Below are 19,692 nucleotides of genomic sequence, written 5' to 3' on the forward strand. Positions count from 1 at the left end.
ATAACGTCGTTTACCAGTTGAAGGATACCGATTGTAAAGATTAATTGTACGTGCGGCTGAAAGGTTTTTGGGAGTTCAGGAATTGACATTGGAAGCATTGCAGGCAGTGGTGTAAAAAGTACCCAATTGTCATATTTGAATGAAAGTAAAGATACTTGAGTCCGTTCCTATCAAGGTAAAAGTGAAAGCCACCCAGTTAAATACTACTTGAGTAAAAGTCTAAAAGTATTTGGTTTAACATATACATAAGTATCAAAAGTAAATCTAATTGCTAAAATATACTTATGTATCAAAAGTAAAAGTATAAATAATGTAATAAATAACGCTCCGAGAGCGATACGAACTGACAATCTGACAACGCTCTGAATTTACGAATTCCCAAGGCCACTCTGGCACTCCAGATTGAATTTAAGATCACACCCATCATTTACAAACAAAGCATTTGTGTTTAGTGAGTCCGCCAGATCAGATGCAGTAGGGATGTGTGAATTTAACAATTTTCCTGTCCTGCTAATCATTCAAAATGTAACGAGTACTTTTGGGTGTCAGGGAAAAGGTATGGAGTAGAAAGTACATTATTTTCTTTGGGAATGTAGTGGAGTAAAAGTAGAAGTTGTCAAAAATATAAAAAGTAAAGTACAGATACCACAACAAACTACTTACGTAGTACTTAAAATATTTGTACTTAAGTACTTTACACCACTGATTGCAGGGAATACTGACTGACGATGTTCCTCCCTACGAGGCCCATGAGACTGTGTATGGATGTGATTTGAATAGGACTGTGACTGAAGATATTCCTCCCTATGAGGCCCATGAGACTGTGTAGGGATGTGATTTGAATAGGACTGTGACTGAAGATGTTCCTCCCTACGAGGCCCATGAGACTGTGTAGGGATGTGATTTGAATAGGACTGTGACTGAAGATGTTCCTCCCAACGAGGCCCATGAGACTGTGTAGAGATGTGAATTGAATAGGACTGTGACTGAAGATGTTCCTCCCCTACGAGGCCCATGAGACTGTGTAGGGATGTGAATTGAATAGGACTGTGAATGAAGGAGTGGGATGTTTTTATTGATCTATTTTTGAATGTTGTTTTGATGTCGTTGTTCCCCCTCCCCTTATCCATAATTGGACGTGTATCTTTTTCTACAGTTTACTAACCGTACAGTAGGTGGCGGCAGACACGTTATATTTGTGTAAATGTCAGTGTACCAGAGAAGAAGATGACGCTGTTGCAATGTCGTATTGGGGAACAGGAAGTTCCGGGTAGAAAACGACAGAACTGTGTTTTGTCGATAGTGGTTGTGTCCGTTTCAACTGTATTATTGTAGGTATGTAATAGCACGTTTAAACTTTCTAATGTCAAAAGAATATATAATATGCTAGGTAACAAATCCTTTAAGGTATTTTTACGTTTGGTAAAGATTTTAATTGTATGTGTTATTTTGGGGTCAAACCGAGTGAGTGAAGAACGTGATTAAAAACGATTTTACAAGTCACTTAGCTAGACTTTGGGGTTGTCTGAGTGTGTGTACATAACTTCGTCAAAGTAATTTCGTAAAGATTCCACTTATTTGAGTTCTTGGTTTTGTGTAAAATGTTGTTTATGAGCTGGTAAATAGCCTCGTCCGAACCATCCTGATCTCGCGAGTTTACATACACCGTTTGGTTAATGTAAGTTCGCGAGATCCGGGTGATTCGGACGAGTCTAGTCAAATGGCGGCTTCAACGGTTTCGGTCGTCTTTCTAGGAGTTTGCTCGTGATGAAATGGCGACATGAGGCTGTGTGATGGAGTGTCAAAACAGAGGGAAGCTAACTGAAGTTATCCTTCACCATTTGGAGAGAGAGGCCAACTGCATGGAATGGGGTCGATTAATGCGGATGAATCGGAGCACGTATCAAACTCATTCCATGGAGGACCAAGTGTCTGCGGGTTTTTGCTCCAACCTTGTACCTGATTAATTAATTAAGGTCACTAATTAGAAAGGAACTCCCCTCATCTGATTGTCTAGATTTTAATTGAAATTGAGAGAAAAAAAATTAAACCCTCGGAGACTCGGCCCTCAATGGAATGAGGTTGACACCCCTCTAAACAATGGAAATGGAGAGAGAGTTTGAGAAGCAACAGTTGTGCTAGAATGCGATCAATGTGGGGGACTTTTCTGATATGGAGCGGGAGGATGAGGGCCTAGAATGTGAATGGTCTGTAGTGGGAAGACATAGGAAAAACAGAGATAATGATACTGTAAGCAGAGGTGCATGTAGTATAGAAACTCTAAAGAGGCCCAAGGTAGGGAGCTAGAGTAATAATGTCACAGTGGAAAGTTGGGATGGTGTTTGAGGAGACCACAGGGCCTCATTTACACCCTATCTGATTAACCAAGGCCATAAAAAGAGGTGAAGTTAAACTGGGCCGCATCCGTGTAAATGAGAACTTGTTCTGAACTAGCCTACCTGGTTAAATAAAGGTGAAATAAAACATTGAAAATGGTTGATTCTTAATATCTTGTGCTAGTCAGGTTCAGCAAGGGAAGCTTCTTCAAATGGAAAATCATAATGGGACGAAGCTCAGAAGCCATGATCCTGGAGCTTATGCTAAATGGAGCTTCTGTGGCTGGTCCCGTAGTAAGAGGACCTACTGTCAGAACTGGTCTTTCTACTTGTCCTGACATGGTTTCGAGGGCTGTTCAGAAATCTTGCGCCCATAAATGCGCTGTGACAAAGGATACTTTAATATTGAATAAAATGTACTTCATAGCTTTCATTGGTAAGGTTATCAACACTTGGTTTGTGTAAAGCAGAAATACCAGGTTTAAAGTTATCTTGTAAACTGCAGCAGAGTTGTTGGGGGTAACAGATGTTACTGTCAGTATGGTTTTTGATAAGCTGGATAACCTGGGGGTGGATTGTCTCAGCATGATATAAACTCCAATGTTTGCAGACGCAGAAAGGGTTATACTGATCAAGTTTATTGGGGGTGTGGGAGGGTTTTTGTGGAAGGAGAGGGTGTGGTAGAAGTTAATAGGGATTTCTTGGTTTATTTTCTTAGTACAGAATGAGACAGACATGGACCTTAAACGTTTGTTTGCGGACCACCATGATACCATAGGAGGTCTGCATCAACGGACTTCAGTGCAGGTAGTGCCTCATCAGAGAGAGAACATTTCAGTTGCTCTACAGTTTTGAAGCTGAATGTAATGATTATCAGTCCTTTACATGTGTACTAATATTCAGACACATTCAGTTGTTTCTATATTTATCTATAATTCATAGTTTTCACACGAGGCTTAAAGTAAATAAATATTAGTGCTTGAAAAAGTACTTAAGTCCTTGAATTTGACTTGCCACTGTACGATCCCTGATAATTCTTACTATGGTGTGAATGGGAAATACAATTGTTTTTTGTGAGTGAAATAATACAGTGAAGACAAGGTTATTCATAAAATGGTACATAGTGCTGCCTAAATCATACTGCAATCTTGTACTAAATGGTTTTTGAGTCATTTATGCATTTATGTGAATTTAGGAAATCTATAGATTAAGTGCACTTATGTTGTGCAATTTAAAATGTGTACTTTGTCTAATGTGAATGAATGTTTTGTCAATGTTTAGCTACCTGATCTACTGAAATTAGATAATTGAACAAGAAAAAATTGAAAATAATTATACAGAATAAAGTGCCAGAACTGTCAAGAAAATAACTTTTGTGTCCGTTTGTCTTTATTACTACAGGCCGACTCAGATTAAGTCTGAGGCCGGGAACATCAACAGTGAGCACAAACCCAGCCTGCCTCTCTCCTTCCACACTGAGTAGAAACCTACAGTCACTGGGTCCTGATTGTGACAGTGGAGCCCAGTTTGCACTGCAGGATCCAGAGATGGCATCAGTGAAGCTGGAGGACTGCAGTCAAACACTGGAGCTGAATGTCAACATTAAAGTTGAAGAAGAGGACGAGAAGATTAGGACAACTGTTAGTCATGGTAAGAGCAGGTTCTATCTATAAGTTATCTTCATAAATTAGACCTCCATAAGTTATGACCCAGTCTATTGCTAGGTTGAATTCTGTAATTCTGACATCATACATCCCTGAACAACTCAAGACTTCACAGCGAAGCAAAACTTTGTAAAACTTGTAACGCCTGCCTTTACCCACACATTGTCTCAAGAAGGTTGAAAATGTTTAATATCCTCAATCACGACGTTAGGCATACCTCATTTCAAAATAGGCCATGGCATCATCACTGTCAATATTGAATTATAATTCTTTGCGTTTTACCAGTGAAATGACCAAGCTGTTTCTGCATGCCAATCTTTCGATCTCAATCAATTTCATGGGAATATGCATTTAAATCTTCTTGAATTACTGTTTGGTTAGCAAATTAGAGCAGATGGTGTTAAATTATATAGACTTCCTGTATTTTGTTTTAATCAAAGCACATTTTGCCTAATGGCGCGCTGTTGAGTTTGGGACGATTCAGCAAACCATTCTAAAATCTCGTAAGAAATTAGGTGTTGTTTTTGTTGTAACAGTAATGTTATGCAATAATATTTTGTTATGTGGACTACTAATTAATCAGTAGGTGATTGTCCAAGACATTGATCTAACTACTTAACAAACACCATTGTGGCGGCTCATTGCTCTTGCAGCACTACACCCCTGCTTCACCGAACTAGTGATTGATGCTCACCTAGCCTACTCTTTTGTCTCACACAACATTTGTGATGCAGAAACGATAGAACATGTTTGGCTGTTTTTAGGAAAATCTGGGAATATTTAGCCAAGGAAACATTTCTGGTTGGTCTCAAGGAATGTCACACAGGGAGACTTTTTAAAACAGGATTGAGTGACGTAGCAGCTAATGCTCATGGAGAGCCTCACAATTATTATTATTAACCTTTATTTAACTAGGCAAGTCAGTTAAGAACAAATTTTTATTTACAATGACGGCCTACACCAGCCAAACCCGGACGACACTTGGCCAATTGTGCGCCGCCCTATGGCACTAGTAATCACGGCCGGTTGTGATACAGCCTGGAATCTAACCAGGGTGTCTGTAGTGACGCCTCTAGCACTGAGATGCAGTGCCTTAGACCGCTGCGCCACTCGGGAGCTCATAAGTTTGATGAAATTGCATTATCTTTCAGTCTAATAGGGCTATATTCTTACTTTTGTAGCTCTTCACCAGTTTCTTGAATGTTTATTGTACATAAATATAAACACAACATGCAACAATTTCAACGATTTTTCTGAGTTACAGTTCATATAAGGGGCGGCAGGTAGCCTGGTGGTTAGAGCGTTGGGCCAGTAACCGAAAGGTTGCTGGATCAAATCCCTGAGTGACAAGGTAAAAATCTGTCGTTCTGCCCCTGAACAAGGCAGTTAACCCACTGTTACCCGGAAGGCCGTCATTGTTAGTAAGATTTGTTCTTAACTGACTTGCCTAGTTAAATAAAGGTTAAATGTAATTTTAAAAAATATATATACACTGCTCAAAAAAATAAAGTTAACACTTAAACAACACAATGTAACTCCAAGTCAATCACACTTCTGTGAAATCAAACTGTCCACTTAGGAAGCAACACTGATTGACAATAAATTTCACATGCTGTTGTGCAAATTGAATAGACAAAAGGTGGAAATTATAGGCAATTAGCAAGACACCCCCAAAAAAGGAGTGATTCTGCAGGTGGTGACCACAGACCACTTCTCAGTTCCTATGCTTCCTGGCTGATGTTTTGGTCACTTTTGAATGCTGGCGGTGCTCTCACTCTAGTGGTAGCATGAGACGGCGTATACAACCCACACAAGTGGCTAAGGTAGTGCAGTTCATCCAGGATGCCACATCAATGCGAGCTGTGGCAAAAAGGTTTGCTGTGTCTGTCAGCGTAGTGTCCAGAGCATGGAGGCGCTACCAGGAGACAGGCCAGTACATCAGGAGACGTGGAGGAGGCCGTAGGAGGGCAACAACCCAGCAGCAGGACCGCTACCTCCGCCTTTGTGCAAGGAGGAGCACTGCCAGATCCCTGCAAAATGACCTCCAGCAGGCCACAAATGTGCATGTGTCTGCTCAAACGGTCAGAAACAGACTCAATGAGGGTGGTATGAGGGCCTGACGTCCACAGGTGGGGGTTGTGCTTACAGCCCAACACCGTGCAGTAAGTTTGGCATTTGCCAGAGAACACCAAGATTGGCAAATTTGCCACTGGCGCCCTGTGCTCTTCACAGATGAAAGCAGGTTCACACTGAGCACATGTGACAGACGTGACAGTCTGGAGACGCCGTGGAGAACGTTCTGCTGCCTGCAACATCCTCCAGCATGACCGGTTTGGCGGTGGGTCAGTCATGGTGTGGGGTGGCATTTCTTTGGGGGGCCGCACAGCCCTACATGGGCTCGCCAGAGGTAGCCTGACTGCCATTAGGTACCGAGATGAGATCCTCAGACCCCTTGTGAGACCATATGCTGGTGCGGTTGGCCCTAGGTTCCTCCTAATGCAAGACAATGCTAGACCTCATGTGGCTGGAGTGTCAGCAGTTCCTGCAAAAGGACGGCATTGATGCTATGGACTGGCCCGCCCGTTCCCCAGACCTGAATCGAATTGAGCACATCTGGGACATGTCTCGCTCCATCCACCAACGCCACGTTGCACCACAGACTGTCCAGGAGTTGGCGGATGCTTTAGTCCAGGTCTGGGAGGAGATCCCTCAGGAGACCATCCGCCACCTCATCAGGAGCATGCCCAGGCATTGTAGGGAGGTCATACAGGCACGTGGAGGCCACACACACTACTGAGCCTCATTTTGACGTGTTTTAAGGACATTACATCAAAGTTGGATCAGCCTGTAGTGTGGTTTTCCACTTTAATTTTGAGTGTGACTCCAAATCCAGACCTCCATGGGTTGATAAATTTGATTTCCATTGATAATTTTTGTGTGATTTTGTTGTCAGCACATTCAACTATGTAAAGAAAAAAGTATTTAATAAGAATATTTCATTCATTCAGATCTAGGATGTGTTATTTTAGTGTTCCCTTTATTTTTTTGAGCAGTGTGTATAATAATTGCTTATTTACTTAAGTTTTCAGACCTTTTGCTATGAGATGATCCTTTAGATGTTTCTACAACTTGATTGGAGTCCACCTGTGGTAAATTCAATTGATTGGACATGATTTGGACAGGCACACACCTGTCTATGTAAGGTCCCACAGTTGACAGTGCATGTCAGAGTAAAAACCAAGTCATGAGGTCGAAGGATTTGTCCATAGAGCTCCGTGACAGGATTGTGTCGGCACAGATCTGGGGACCGGTACCAAAACATTTCTGCAGCATTAAAGGTCCCCAAGAACACAGAGGCCTCCATCATTCTTCAATGGAAGAAGATTGGAACCACCAAGACTCTTCCAAGAGCTGGCTGCCCAGCCAAACTGAGCAATCGGGGGAGAAGGGCCACTCTTATGGTCACTCTGACAGAGCTCCAGAGTTCCTCTATGGAGATGAGAAAATCTTCCAGAAGGACAACTATCTCTGCAGGACTCCACTAATCATGCCTTTATTGTAGAGTGCCCAGACGGAAGCCACTCCTCAGTAAAAGGCACATGACAGTCCGCTTGGAGTTTGTCTAAAGGCACCTAAAGGACTCTGACCATGAGAAACAAGATTCTCTGGTCTGATGAAACCTTTGGCCTGAATGCCAAGCGTCATGTCTGGAGCAAACCTGGCACTATCCCTACAGTGAAGCATGGTGGTGGCAGCAGCATGCTGTGGGGATGTTTTTTCAGCGGCAGGGACTGAGTGACTAGTCAGGATCAAGAGACAGATGAACGTAGCAAAGTGTAGAGAGATCCATGATGAAATCCTACTTGAGAGTGCTCAGGACCTCAGACTGGGGTGAAGGTTCACCTTCCAACAGGACACCGACCCTAAGCACACAGCCAAGACAACGTGGGAGTGGCTTCGGTACAAGTCTCTGAATGTCATTGAGTGGCCCAGCCAGAGCCCGGACTTGAACCCGATCAAACATCTCTGGAGAGACCTGAAAATAGCTTTGCAGAGACGCTCACTATCCAACCTGGCAGAGCTTGAGAGGATCTGCAGAGAAGAATGGGAGAAACTCCCTGAATACAAGTGTGCCAAGCTTGTAGCTTCATACCCAACAAGACTCAAGGCTGTAATCGCTGCCAGAGGTGCTTCAACTAACTATTGTGTAAAGTGTCTGAATACTTACGTAAATGTAATATTTCAGTTATTTCTAAAAACCTGTTTTTGCCCTTGTCATTATGGGGAATTGTGATGTCATTATGGGGTATTGTTTGTAGATTGATGAGAAGAAGAAAAAACAATTTCATAATTTTTAGAATAAGGCTGTAATGTATCAAAATGTGGAAAAAGTCAAGGGGTCTGAATAATTTTGAATGCATTGTAATGTTATTTCATGCTGCTACGACTTGTATGGATGACACCAGTATTGCCAGCATTTGTTTTATTCACTGGGTTATCTGGAGTGCTCAGAGTGTAGACTAAGGAAGTGAAGTAGACAAACTGCCAGTGTTTTTAAGTTCTATGAAATGAGTCTGTATATTACTAACTCTTGTAATATTGAGTATAGGATGATATAGCTCATCATTTTCACGACTTTTGCCTCTTTTTAGTTTTTGACTCCTACCCAGTTTTAGAATAGTTTATTCCCCATTCCCATACAGCCTACTGAAATGAATACATTCACTTAGAAATGTCCTTGTTTTTGAAAGAAAAGTACATTCTTTAAAATAACATCAAATTGCTCATTAATACAGTGTAGACATTGTTAATGTTGTAAATGACTATTGTAGCTGGAAACTGATAAAAAAAAAAAAAAAAGTAATATCTACATAGGTGTACAGAAGCCCATTATCATCAACCATCACTCCTGTGATCCAATGGCATGTTGTGTTAGCTACTCCAAGGTTATAATTTTAAAAGGCTAATTGATCATTAGAAAACCCTTTTGCAATTATCTTAGCACAGCTGAAAACTGTGGTTCTGATTAAAGAACCAATAAAACTGGCGTTCTTTTTATTTATTTTACCTAATTTAACTAGGCAAGTCAGTTAAGAACAAACTCTTATTTTCAATGATGGCCGAGGAACAGGGGCAGAACGACAGATTTGTACCTTGTCAGCTTGGTTATTCGAACTTGCAACCTTTCGGTTATGAGCCCAACGCTCTAACCACTAGACTAGTTGAGTATCTGGGTCATTTGTCGGTTTGATTACAGGCTCAAAATGGCCAGAAACAAAGACCTTTCTTCTGAAACTCGTCAGTCTGTTCTTGTTCTGAGAAATAAAGGCTATTCCATGTGGGAAATTGCCAAGAAACGGAAGATCTCGTACAAGTTTGTGTACTATTCCCGTCACAGAACAGCGCAAACTGGCGTTAACCAGAATAGAAAGAGGAGTGGGAGGCCCCGGTGCACAACTGGGCAAGAGGACAAGTACATTAGTGTCTAGTTTGAGAAACAGACGTCTCAACTGGCCCCTTCATTAAATAGTACACGCAAAACAACAGTCTCAACGTCAACCGTGAAGAGGTGACTCCGGGATGCTGGCCTTCTAGACACTATTCTGGATAGAGACTGTTTGCGCTGTTCTTTGAAGGGAATATTACACATCGTTGTACGAGATCTTCAGCCGTTTCCAGCTGCAAAAGTCTAGACACTATTCTGGTTAGAGACTGTTTGCGCTGTTCTTTGAAGGGAATATTACACATCGTTGTACGAGATCTTCAGCCGTTTCCAGCTGCAAAAGTCTAGACACTATTCTGGTTAGAGACTGTTTGCGCTGTTCTTTGAAGGGAATATTACACAGCGTTGTACGAGATCTTCAGCCGTTTCCAGCTACAATAGTCTAGACACTATTCTGGATAGAGACTGTTTGCGCTGTTCTTTGAAGGGAATATTACACAGCGTTGTACGAGATCTTCAGCCGTTTCCAGCTACATTAGTCATTTACAACATTAACAATGTCTACGCTGTATTTCTGATCAATTTGACATTATTTGAATGGACAAAAAATTTGCTTTTCTTTCAAGACCAAGGACATTTGTAAGTGACTCCAATCTTTAGAATTTATTCATTAATTTCACCACTAATGGTAGTGTATTTTTTTAATTTTTTTATTACCTTTATTTAACTTCCTTAGCATACTGGTTATTGTCCGGAATTTCAGATGACTGACGTGCCCAAAGTAAACTGCCTGTAAACTGCCCAGAAGCTAGGATATGCATATACTTGATAGCATTGGATAGAAAATACTCTGACGTTTCTAAAACTGTTAAAATGATGTCTGTGAGTAAAACAGAACTGATATGGCAGGCGAAAACCTGAGGATAATCCAACCCAGAATTTTTCTTTTTTGAGGTCACAGGTTTTTTCAGTGCTTGCCTATTGGATAAACAGATAGATAGGACCCAGATTGCAGTTCCTATGGCTTCCACTAGATGTCAACAGTCTTTAGAATGGGTTTCAGGTATTTGTAGTTTTTCCAAGGTGTCCCCCATTAGAAAAGTACTCATGTTGCGCGCATCAACGAGAGTGCGCTCTTCGTTATTTATCTTCGCTATTGAACACACTATTCTCCGTCTTAAATATTATTGTTTATTTAGATATTAGAATACCTGAGGATTAATTAGAAACATCGTTTGACTTGTTTGGACGAACTTTACCGGTAACTTTTTGGATTGGTTTGTGTGCATGTTGAACAAGTGAATTACTGAATCAAGCGCGCCATCTAAACTGACATTTTTGGGATATGATGAAGGACTTTATCGAACAAAACGACCATTCATTGTGTAGCTGGGACCCTTGGGATTGCAATCAGAGGAAGATTTTCAAAGGTAAGTGATTTGTTTTATTGATGTCTGTGATATTGTGACGCCTGTGCTGGTTTAAAAAGTATTTTGACGTGGGGCGCTGTCCTCAGATAATTGCATGGTATGCTTTCTCCGTAAAACCTTTTTGAAATCTGACAACGCAGTTAGATTAATACGAAGCTTTTAAATGATGTAAGACACTTGTATTTTCATGAATGTTTAATATTACGATTTTTGTATTTTGAATTTCACACTCTGCAATTTCACCGGATGTTGTCGTAGGTGTCCCGCTAGCGTTTGGACATGCGCCCAAACAGGTTAACTAGGCAAGTCAGTTAAGAACAAATTCTTATTTTCAATGACGGCCTAGGAACAGTGGGTTAACTGCCTTGTTCAGGGGCAGAATGACAGATTTTTACCTTGTCAGCTCGGGGATTCGATCTTGCAACCTTTCGGTTGCTCTAACCACTAGGCTACCTGTCACCCGGTTTGGCCAGAAGAGGACTGGTCACCACTGAGCCTGGTTTCTTCCTAGGTTCCTGCTTTCTAGGGAGTTTCTTTCGGCCACTGTGCGTCTACATCTGCATTGCTTGCTCTTTGGGGATTTTAGGCTGGGTATCTGTTAACTTCATTAGGGTAGGGGGCAGCATTTGGAATTTTGGATGAAAAGAGTTCCCAATTTAAACTGCCTGCTACTCAGGCCCATAAGCTAGGATATGCATATAATTAGTAGATGTGGATAGAAAACACTCTAAAGTTTCCAAAACTGTTAAAAGAATGTCTGACTATAACAGAACTGATATGGCAGGTGAAAACCGGAGGAAAATCCAACCAGGAAGTACTATTCTTTTTTTAAAGGCTGGTTTTCCATTGAAAGCCTATCCACCATACAAAGACTTAGGACCCAGTTCACGATCTCTATGGCTTCCTCAACATGTGACCAGTCTTTAGGCTTTGTTTCAGGCTTTTACTCAGAAAAATTAGGGAGATACACCGCTTTAATGGGAGGACAGTGGAAATTTCCATCCATGAACCAAGCACATGATCGGGAGCGCGCATTTCTTGTTTACCTTTTTCCATTGACGAAGCTTTTGTCCGGTTGAAATATTATTGATTATTTATGACAAAAGCAACCTGAGGATTGATTTTAAACATCGTTTGACATGTTTCTACTATCTTTTATTGGACTTTTTGGACTTTTCGTCTTGGTTTTGAGAGCGTGCATTGTGCCTTTTAGATTTCTGAACAAAACGGAGGTATTTGAACATAAAGATGAACTTTATCGAACAAAACAAACATTTGATGTCTAACATGGAGACCTGGGAGTGCCACCAGATGAAGATCATCAAAGGTAAGTGATTAATTTTAATGCTATTTCTGACTTTTGTGACAATCTCCTTGGTTGGAAAATGGCTGTATGGGTTTCTGTGTCTAGTCGCTGAACTAACGTAATCGCAAAGTGTGCTTTCGCCGTAAAGCCTTTTTGAAATCTGACACAGCGGTTGCATTAAGGAGAAGTTTATCGGTATTCGTATGTTTAACACTTGTATCTTTTATCAATGTTTATGATGAGTATTTCTGTTATTTGATGTGGCTCTCTGCACTTTCACCAAATGTTTGTTTGAGACGGTCCCGTGTGGCTCAGTTGGTAGAGCATGGCGCTTGCAACGCCAGGGTTGTGGGTTCAATTCCCACGGGGGGACCAGGGTTCAATTCCCACGGGGGGACCAGGATGAATATGTATGAACTTTCCAATTTGTAAGTCGCTCTGGATAAGCCCGTCTGCTAAATGACTTAAATGTAAATGAGACAATGCATTTCTGAACACAACACACCAATTTCAAATGAGGTTTTTGGACATAAAGATTAACTTTATCAAACGAAACAAACATTTATTGTTTAACATGAAGTCCTATGAGTGCCATCTGATGAAGATCATCAAAGGTTAGTGATTAGACCTCTCCTTGGCTGGAAAATTGCTGTATGGTTTTCTGTGACTAGGTGCTGACCTAACAATCGTTTGGTGTGCTTTTGCCGTAAAGCCTATTTGAAATCGCACACTGTGGCTGGATTTACAAGAAGTTTATATTTAAAATGGTGTAAAATTCTTGTATGTTTGAGGAATTTTAATTATGGGTTTTCTGTTTTGAATTTGACGCCCTGCAATTTCACTGGCTGTTGTCGAGGTGGGATGCTAGCGTCCCACTTGTACCAGACAGGTTAAGCACTTTGTGACAACTACTGATGTAAAAAGGGCTTCATAAAATACATTTGATTAACATGTATATCACACCAACTGACTGGTTGTTCTGATGTCCACACAGGATACCATGTTGAGACATTCTCTACATCCAGAGAGCAACAGCAGGAAGATCAGAGAGCTAAGAGGTCTCATCACTGCCCACACTGTGAAGAGATTTTCCCATTTCTATCAAAGCTAAAAATACACCTAAAAATACACACAGGAGAGAAGCCTTACTCCTGCTCTGACTGTGGAAAATGCTTCAAAACATCAAATGAGCTAAAAGTTCATCAGAGAACACACACAGGAGAGAAGCCTTTCTTCTGCCCTGACTGTGGAACTAGTTTCTCTCATCTTTCCCACTTAAAATCACATGAACGTATACATAAAGGGGAGAAGCCACACTCCTGCTCTGACTGTGGAAAATGTTTTAAAACGTTATATGAGCTAAAAGTTCATCAGAGAACACACACAGGAGAGAAGCCTTATTACTGCTCTGACTGTGGAAAATGCTTCAAAACATCAAATGAGCTTAAAGTTCATCAGAGAACACACACAGGAGAGAAGCCTTTCTTCTGCCCTGACTGTGGAACTAGTTTCTCTCATCTTTCCTACTTAAAATCACATGAACGTATACATAAAGGGGAGAAGCCACACTCCTGCTCTGACTGTGGAAAATGTTTTAAAACATTATATGAGCTAAAAGTTCATCAGAGAACACACACAGGAGAGAAGCCTTATTACTGCTCTGACTGTGGAAAATGTTTTAAAACATACTCTCAGCTAAAAGTTCATCAGAGAACACACACAGGAGAGAAGCCTTTCTTCTGCTCTGACTGTGGAACTAGTTTCTCTCAACTTTCCAACTTAAAATCACATGAACGTATACATTCAGGGGAGAAGCCATACTCCTGCTCTGACTGTGGGAAATGTTTTAAAACATTATATGAGCTAAAAGTTCATCAGAGAACACACACAGGAGAGAAGCCTTTCTTCTGCTCTGACTGTGGGGCGAGTTTCTCTCATCTGGGCACCTTAAATACACACCAACTTATACACACCGGAGAGAAGCCTTACGTCTGCTCTGACTGTGGAAAACGCTTCAAAACATCAACTGAGCTAAAAGTTCATCAGAAGACTCACACAGGAGAGAAGCCTTACGTCTGCTCTGACTGTGGAAAATGCTTTAAAACATCAACTGAGCTAAAAGTTCATCAGAGAAAACACACAGGAGAGAAGCCATATTACTGCTCTGACTGTGGAACTAGTTTCTCAAAATTTTCCCACTTAAAAACACATGAACGTATACATACAGGAGAGAAGCCTTTCTTCTGCTCTGACTGTGGGGCGAGTTTCTCTCGTCTGGGCACCTTAAAAACACACCAACGTATACACACAGGAGCAAAGCCATATTCCTGCTCTGACTGTGGAAAATGTTTTAAAAAATCAAATGAACTAAAAGTTCATCAGAGAACACACACAGGAGAGAAGCCTTTCTTCTGCCTTGACTGTGGAACTAGTTTCTCTCAACTTTCCCACTTAAAGTCACATGAACGTATACATACAGGGGAGAAGCCATTTTCCTGCTCTGACTGTGGAAAATGCTTCACAACATCAACTCATCTAAAAGTTCATCAGAGAACACACACAGGAGAGAAGCCTTATTACTGCTCTGACTGTGGAAAATGTTTTAAAACATCAAATGAGCTGAAAATTCATCAGAGGACTCACACAGGAGAGAAGCCCTTCTTCTGCTCTGACTGTGGGGCGAGTTTCTCTCATCTGGGCACCTTAAAAACACACCAACTTATACACACCGGAGAGAAGCCTTACGTCTGCTCTGACTGTGGAAAACGTTTTAAAACATCAACTCAGCTAAAAGTTCATCAGATGACTCACACAGGAGAGAAGCCTTGCGTCTGCTCTGACTGTGGAAAATGCTTCAAAACATCCACTGAGCTAAAAGTTCATCAGAGAACACACACAGGAGAGAAGCCGTATTACTGCTCTGACTGTGGAACTAGTTTCTCAAAATTTTCCCACTTAAAAACACATGAACGTATACATACAGGAGAGAAGCCATACTCCTGCTCTGACTGTGGGGCGAGTTTCTCTCGTCTGGGCACCTTAAAAACACACCAACGTATACACACAGGAGAAAAGCCTTACATCTGCTCTGACTGTGGAAAACGTTTTAAAACATCAACTCAGCTAAAAGTTCATCAGAGAACACACACAGGAGAGAAGCCTTTCTTCTGCCCTGACTGTGGAACTAGTTTCTCTCAACTTTTCAACTTAAAATCACATGAACGTATACATACAGGGGAGAAGCCATACTCCTGCTCTGACTGTGGAAAATGTTTTAAAACATCAAATGAGCAAAAAGTTCACCAGAGAACACATACAGGAGAAAAGCCCTTCCTCCTGTTCTGACTGTGGGTGACTTTCTCTCGACTGGATACCTTAAAAACACCAACATATACATGAAGGAGAGAAGCCATACTCCTGCTCTGCATGTGTAAAATGCTTCAAAACAGCAACTGAGCTAATAGTTGATCAGAGAGCACGCGCATGAGAGAAGCCTGCTTACGTCTTCTCTGACTTTTGGGTGAGTTTCTCTCACCATAGCAACTTAACACACCAATGTATACACACAGGGGAGAAGCCTTACTCCTGCTCTGTGGAGGGGTGCGCATGTAAGTCAAACATCTAGCCAAAGGCTGCGTGTTTGAATCTCATCAAGGAGGACTTTAGCATTTTAGCTAATTAGGAACTTTGCAACTTCTTACTACTTTTTAGCTATGTCAGCATGTTAGCTTAGCATGCAACTACTTAGCATGCTAGCTAATCTTTCCCCTAAACCCATTTAACTCTACCTAAAACCCCTAACCTAGCTAACGTTAGCAACAACAAATTGGAATTAGTAACATATACATATTACAAGTTTGTAACATATTGTATGAATAGCAATGCGTAAAATAACATACGAATTGTAATTCATAACATACGATACGTCCTACAAGTCGTATTATACTGAATAACAATCTAAACGCAACAATTTGAAAGATTTACAGTTCGTATAAGGAAATCAGTCAATTGTAATAAATGAGGCCCTAATCTATGGATTTCACATGACTGGGCAGGGGCTCAGGCATGGGTGGGACTTGGGAGGGCATAGGCCCACTTGGGAGCCAGGCCCAGCCAATTAGCATGAGTTTTTCCCCACAAAAGGTCTTTATAACAGACAGAAATACTACTCAGCCCCCTCCTAGACAATCCTGCAGGTGAAGAGGTCCTGGGCTGCCGTGGTTACATGTGATCTGCAGTTGTGAGGCCGGTTGGATGTACTGGCAAATTCTCTAAAAGGATGTTAGAGGTGATTTTTGGTAAAGAAATAAATATTGAGTTCTCTGGCAACAGCTCTGGTGGACATTCCTGCAGTCATCATGACAATTGCACATTCCCTGAACTTGAGACATCTATGACATTGTGTTGTGGGGCCTTTTATTGTCCCCCAGCACAAGGTGCACCTGTATAATGATTATGCTGTTTTATCAGCATCTTGATATGCCACACCTGTCAGGTGGATGGATTATCTTGACAAAGGCTGAAATGCTCACTAACAGGGATATAAACAAAGTTGTGCACAATATTTGAGAGACATTAGCTTTTTGTGCATATGGAACATTGCTGGATTTTTTTATTTCAGCTCATGAAACCAACACTTTACATGTTTAGTTTATAGTTCAGTTTATATTGGTAGGCCAATGTAATGTGACCTAACAAATGAGTGGCACGGATGTTTTTGTAATATGTTTTGCTCTGAGACCAGGTTGTCCCTCTGCAGTATTCTATGGGAATGAGTAAATAGACACGTTTTTTATTGAGCCTTTACTTAACTAGGCAAGTCAGTTACGAACAAATTCTTACTTACAATGCTGGCTTAGGAACAGTGGGTTAACTACCTTGTTCAGAGGCAGAACGACAGATTTTTACCTTACCAGCTCAGGGATTCGATCTAGGAACCTTTTGGTTACTGGCAAAACGCACTAACCACTAGGCTACCTTCCGCCCCTAACATGTATCAGATATAGATGGTGTGATGATCACTTTTCACCATTAGTTTGGGGGGATTATTTTACAACTTTATTTAATGATACACAGTTTATGAAATGAATCCATGTGTTTATTAATTGTCTTTAAAACTAGATGAGTTATTTTAGTTACTGATCATGAATGTGTTTGGATAACTGCATTGAAGCAAATTTGATTGATCTGCCAATGAAAAATAAAGTTACATGAATATGTACTGGTCAACCTCTTCTTCTCTTTAGTATTCAGTTCTTCATATTAGATCTGACAGTATGAATGGTTCTTATGGTTGTATTAAGTTCTTCATAATAGATCTGACAGTATGAATGGTTCTTATGGTTGTAGTCAGTTCTTCATATTAGATCTGACAGTATGATTGGTTCTTATGGTTGTAGTCAGTTCTTCATATTAGATCTGACAGTATGATTGGTTCTTATGGGCTGAGTGCCTGGAGTGTTTTTGTATGACTACAGTCAGGAGTTCTCTCTGACCCTGTGATGTCACGAGCACATTAAGTACATTCATCTTAAGATAGCCAGGTGAGACAACCACATATCACAGTAAATACATTTCTCCTCAATTAGTCTGTGTCACATTATTAGTATTAGTATTATTTTGGGGGGATACTCTTTAAAGATGTAGGGTTTCGGGCAGATGGGCAGGGACTCTGCTGTCCTAGCATCAGAGGGAAGCTGGTGCCACCATTGGGGTGCCAGGACAGAGAAGTGCTTTGACTGGGCTGAGAGGGAGCTTGACCTCCTGTAGCAGTGGGACGGCCATGAGACCAGAGGTGGCAGAACTGAGTGCTCAGGTTGGGATTCAGGGTTTGAGCATAGCCTGAAGGTAGAGATGGGGCAGTTCCTTTTGCTGCACCGTAAGTAACACCATTGTCTTGCAGTGGATGTGAGCTTTGACTGGAAGCCAGTGGAATGTACGGAGAAGCAGGGTAACATGGGGGAACTTGAGAAGGTTAAACACCCAGACGGACTGCAGTGTGGGACAATATGGGGACAATATGTCACTGCCAAGCCTAAGGGTAGATCTTTAAAATTCAAGCCCCGTGGGTGCTGCCATAGAGTTACATTAGAAGTGCCCATCCAAGAAGGCTCAAGGTCATTGTCCACAGATAAAATAACGTCAAATCATGTGAAATCTATAGTCGCTTTGATTGGACTGATCATGTCAACATCATACTTTCAAAATCTGAGCTAGCAGTCATCATCATGAATCAAGTCGACAATCTACTGGCAAATCCTTTTTAATCTTTGTCATATGAAGAGAAATAATGAGAAATTATAGATTAAATTTATCGGTTCTCATCGGCCATTGGACATAAACATTACAAAACAAGTTGGAAATTGCAAATTCAACAATGAGTTGTTTGTCAAGGAGTCAGTGGCTAACTTCAAGCTTTGCAAAGCAATCATTAGCCTGCTATTCAGTGGAGTGGCTGTGTGGTCCCAAGTCTAAGATTAAGGGGCTCTTTTCCTAGTTTAAAATTGTAAACGTTCAACATTGGCCGTGCTGTCAATGAAGCTTGATTTGTGCCGCGCGCAAAACAACTTAACTCGGTACTTCAAAATCTGACTTGAGTGAGTTTAAGACAACTGGGAACTCGGGGAAAAACAAGCTACGACTGAGAAAATAGGTTTTGAACTTTCATCCAACTCGGAATTGTAAATTGGGAACTCAGGCCTTTTTCTACAGCTACGACCTGAAGATCGCTGACGTCATATTTCTTTTTACTGAGTTCCCAGTTGTCTTGAAAGCACCATAAATCCAGAGAAAGCCAGACTTTGATGACAAAGTTTGATGACAAAATATGCCCACGAAGGACTGCCGCGCCACCTTCTTGTTCAAGTGAGCACAACACAACAAGGTGAGTCAAAAAATGTCTTGTATGCTGTTGCATAAATGATGTTGCATAAATGATGTAACATGCCAGGGAGATGTGTATACTGTAGCTAAGAAAGTAATACTAAGTGTATGTTGTGTAGTAAGATGTTAGTAGCCCATGTGCCTCACCTTTGTAATTTGGTCTATTTTCACATCTTAATTTTGCCCACTGTTCTGACTTGGTGGTTCACATGTAGCCTATAACCTGTTTTAGAGAAATGTAATCATTGAATATTGTGAGGGTTTTCATTGTCTGCTTATATGCCCCTTTATTTATCCTACGGTTTTGACTTGGCATACAGGGAGAACACTGTAAGAACGGCCCATGTTCTGAATTTTGTCGCTGTGCATTTCAAAAGTGGTGAACAAATAGTTATATTGACTATGTCCGTCCTAGCTCGCTCATTAATGTCTTAATCGAAATTACAGATTGCCTCTTATCCGCTTTTCGTCCCCATATGCCATAGTTTGTACATCTCAATTGTCGCTAGAAACCACATTTGTTTAACCTCTACTTCATCACCCTCCCGGATCCGGGATCCTCCTCATCAAAAAAGGCTAGGCTATGCTAGTCAGCTAACGGGACAAGGATATCATATAATATAACTTTCAT

General features: G+C 41.1%; 1 protein-coding gene across 1 annotated transcript in view; it reads left to right on the forward strand.

The window, feature by feature from the left end:
• Positions 1-439: 439 nt before the first annotated feature.
• LOC129860181 (uncharacterized) overlaps positions 440-19,692 on the forward strand; it is a gene marked incomplete in the record, with an annotated part of 46,385 nt that continues 27,132 nt past the window's right edge. The window contains 2 exon segments of the mRNA XM_055930560.1: positions 440-3,143; positions 3,738-3,986. Coding sequence (XP_055786535.1) covers positions 3,884-3,986 — 103 coding nt within the window.

This window comes from Salvelinus fontinalis, chromosome 7 (assembly GCF_029448725.1).
Source record: "Salvelinus fontinalis isolate EN_2023a chromosome 7, ASM2944872v1, whole genome shotgun sequence".
Taxonomy (NCBI): domain Eukaryota; kingdom Metazoa; phylum Chordata; class Actinopteri; order Salmoniformes; family Salmonidae; genus Salvelinus; species Salvelinus fontinalis.